Raw genomic sequence first — 2327 nt, forward strand, 5'->3', positions numbered from 1 at the left:
GATGATGAGGTGGGTGGTTTTGCCACCCCTGCCCTCTCCCCCCTGTTGGACAACATGCCTCCCCCTCTTGTCCCTGGTTATTTATTGGCTGCTCCTCCTCCAGCACTGAAAGTCATCTAGGAGGAGTACACATATTAAGATACTTGGAGTGACCATGAACTTAGAGTGCATTCAGTAGGGTGGTTTGTGTGATTTTAGGATCGGGACTGCAGAAAGGTAAACTTACAGGCCTGCCAACACATGCCCTGGGCCATGGAGCTGCTTTCTTGCCTCCGCTTGTCTGGTTGGGACAGAGATCTATCTCTTAGTTACTTATGTCAGAGTGACTCCTGACTAGCTGCTATGGGAGGGCAATAGAGGTGAGGAAAATTTCTTCTGTGAACTCAGGTGAGATCCAGGAGCAATGTCACACCAGGAAGAGTTCTAGTCCTAGTGCAGGTCTTCCGCTGTGACCACCTTCTGCTCTGCTTGCTTTAGTTCGGCATCTTCTCTGAAATCTCTTCTATGTGTCTAGCTTGTTCCTTACCTAATTGGTTCAAGGGATTGCCACCTCATTGCAACTTTCTCATTGTCTTCGTCCTGTGTCCTTTCAGGGTTGTGGTCCGCAGGCCTTCAGGATGTGGGTGTAAATGGACAGTGTGGCGACATCCTCACCAACAAACGGTTCATGCTGGACATGCTGTATGCCCATAACAGAAAGTCCACGGATGATGAAGAGAAGGGCGAGGGTGAGACCAGGAGAACTGACCAAGAGGTGGACACAGTGGCCAGCCTTGCCACCAGGATATCAACCTTGCAGGCCAACTCTCAGGCCCCGGAGGAGAGTGTCAGGAGGGTGGCTGTAGGCTGTCTGGACAACCGGGGCAGTGTGAAAGCATTTGCAGAGAAATTCAACAGCGGGGATCTGGGGAGAAGTTCCATCTCTCCTGATGCTGAATCCAATGACAAGGTCCCAGAGCCATCACCCACACAGCTGAAGACTGAGTCAGATTATATCTGGGACCAGCTCATGGCCAATCCAAGGGAGCTCAAAATCCAAGATATGGACTTTACCGACCTGGGGGAGGAAGATGACATTGATGTCCTGGATGTGGACCTGGGTCACAGAGAGACTCCAGGGCTACCTCCCCCACCCCCACCCACCTTTCTGGGTTTGCCACCTCCACCCCCTCCACCCCTGTTGGACAGCGTGCCTCCTCCTCCTCTCCCTGGTAATTTATTGGCTCCTCCTCCTCCAGCATTCAATGCTCCTCAGGGTTTAGGGTGGTCCCAAGTACCCAGGGGTCAGCCCACATTCACTAAGAAAAAGAAGACTATCCGTCTGTTCTGGAATGAAGTCCGGCCTTTTGAGTGGCCATGTAAGAACAACCGCCGTTGCAGAGAATTCCTGTGGTCAAAACTGGAACCCATTAAGGTGGATACTTCTAGACTGGAGCATCTGTTTGAGTCTAAATCCAAGGAACTGTCTGTCACAAAGGTACCGCTGGGCTCCTGCATGTTTCTAAATTTACAGTGGGGTAGGGCTGAAGAGATATATTCTCTGTAAAGTACCCTTCTTCATGTTGCTTTGGCTATTTGGTAAAAGGTCCATTGATATAAAACACGCCCTTTAGTATAGCTTTCCTGTGTCACATGCTAGATGTAAGCTATGTAATGGGATATCAGCTTTCTAATATGCAAAGTAGTTTTCAAAGAAGCAGATAATTGAGGAAGAGACAGAAAGGTTAGTCCTAGCACAGCCCAATGTAAACAAGAGACAGGTGAACTTGCTGTTTTAGCAAATGCAGAAAATTATCTTATTTAATCTTACCATCAGGGATTATGGTAATACCAATACTTGGAATTTGAGCTGTTGGGACTTTGAACTCCATGCCTTTTTAAAGTCATTCAGGTGTTGTTTCTTTGGATGATCTCCCGAGCCAGAATAATGCAACTGTCTAGATGTTTCCTAATAGGCATGTATTTAGCATCTCATGAATATTACATATGCATCTAGATTGCTTATTTTTCATAAATGTTTGAGAATCTGTAGGCATGGCTAACAGAGATGTTACATCCACTTTTTAAATAGAAAACATGAAATCTTTGGGCATCAGGTAGAAAGAAATGGTTCATGAACCCTGATGAAGAAGCTGTGAGATACTCTATCATATTGTAGTTTCATAATCCAGTGCATTAGTCCTGCCTCTTTTTCATATTGTAAAGAATTTTTAAACCCTATGATTCAGGTTATATTTCAGTTTTAAAGCATCTCAAGACCTTGAGTTTGAGAAAGCATTTGTAAGGTAATGTAAACAGGAAAGGGCTTATTGTCCTGGATTAATTCT

The 2327-nt window shown here is 45.9% G+C and overlaps 1 protein-coding gene across 1 annotated transcript in view; it reads left to right on the plus strand.

Moving 5' to 3' along the window:
• The window catches only part of Fhod3 (formin homology 2 domain containing 3), a 514361-nt gene that overhangs the window by 454428 nt on the left and 57606 nt on the right, over positions 1–2327 (plus strand). The window contains exon 19 of the mRNA XM_023714409.1: positions 594–1477. Within this exon, the coding sequence (XP_023570177.1) occupies positions 594–1477 (884 nt within the window). The remainder of the gene's footprint in view (positions 1–593; positions 1478–2327) is intronic.

Source organism: Octodon degus, unplaced genomic scaffold (genome assembly GCF_000260255.1).
Source record: "Octodon degus isolate 3935 unplaced genomic scaffold, OctDeg1.0 scaffold00003, whole genome shotgun sequence".
NCBI classification, from domain to species: domain Eukaryota; kingdom Metazoa; phylum Chordata; class Mammalia; order Rodentia; family Octodontidae; genus Octodon; species Octodon degus.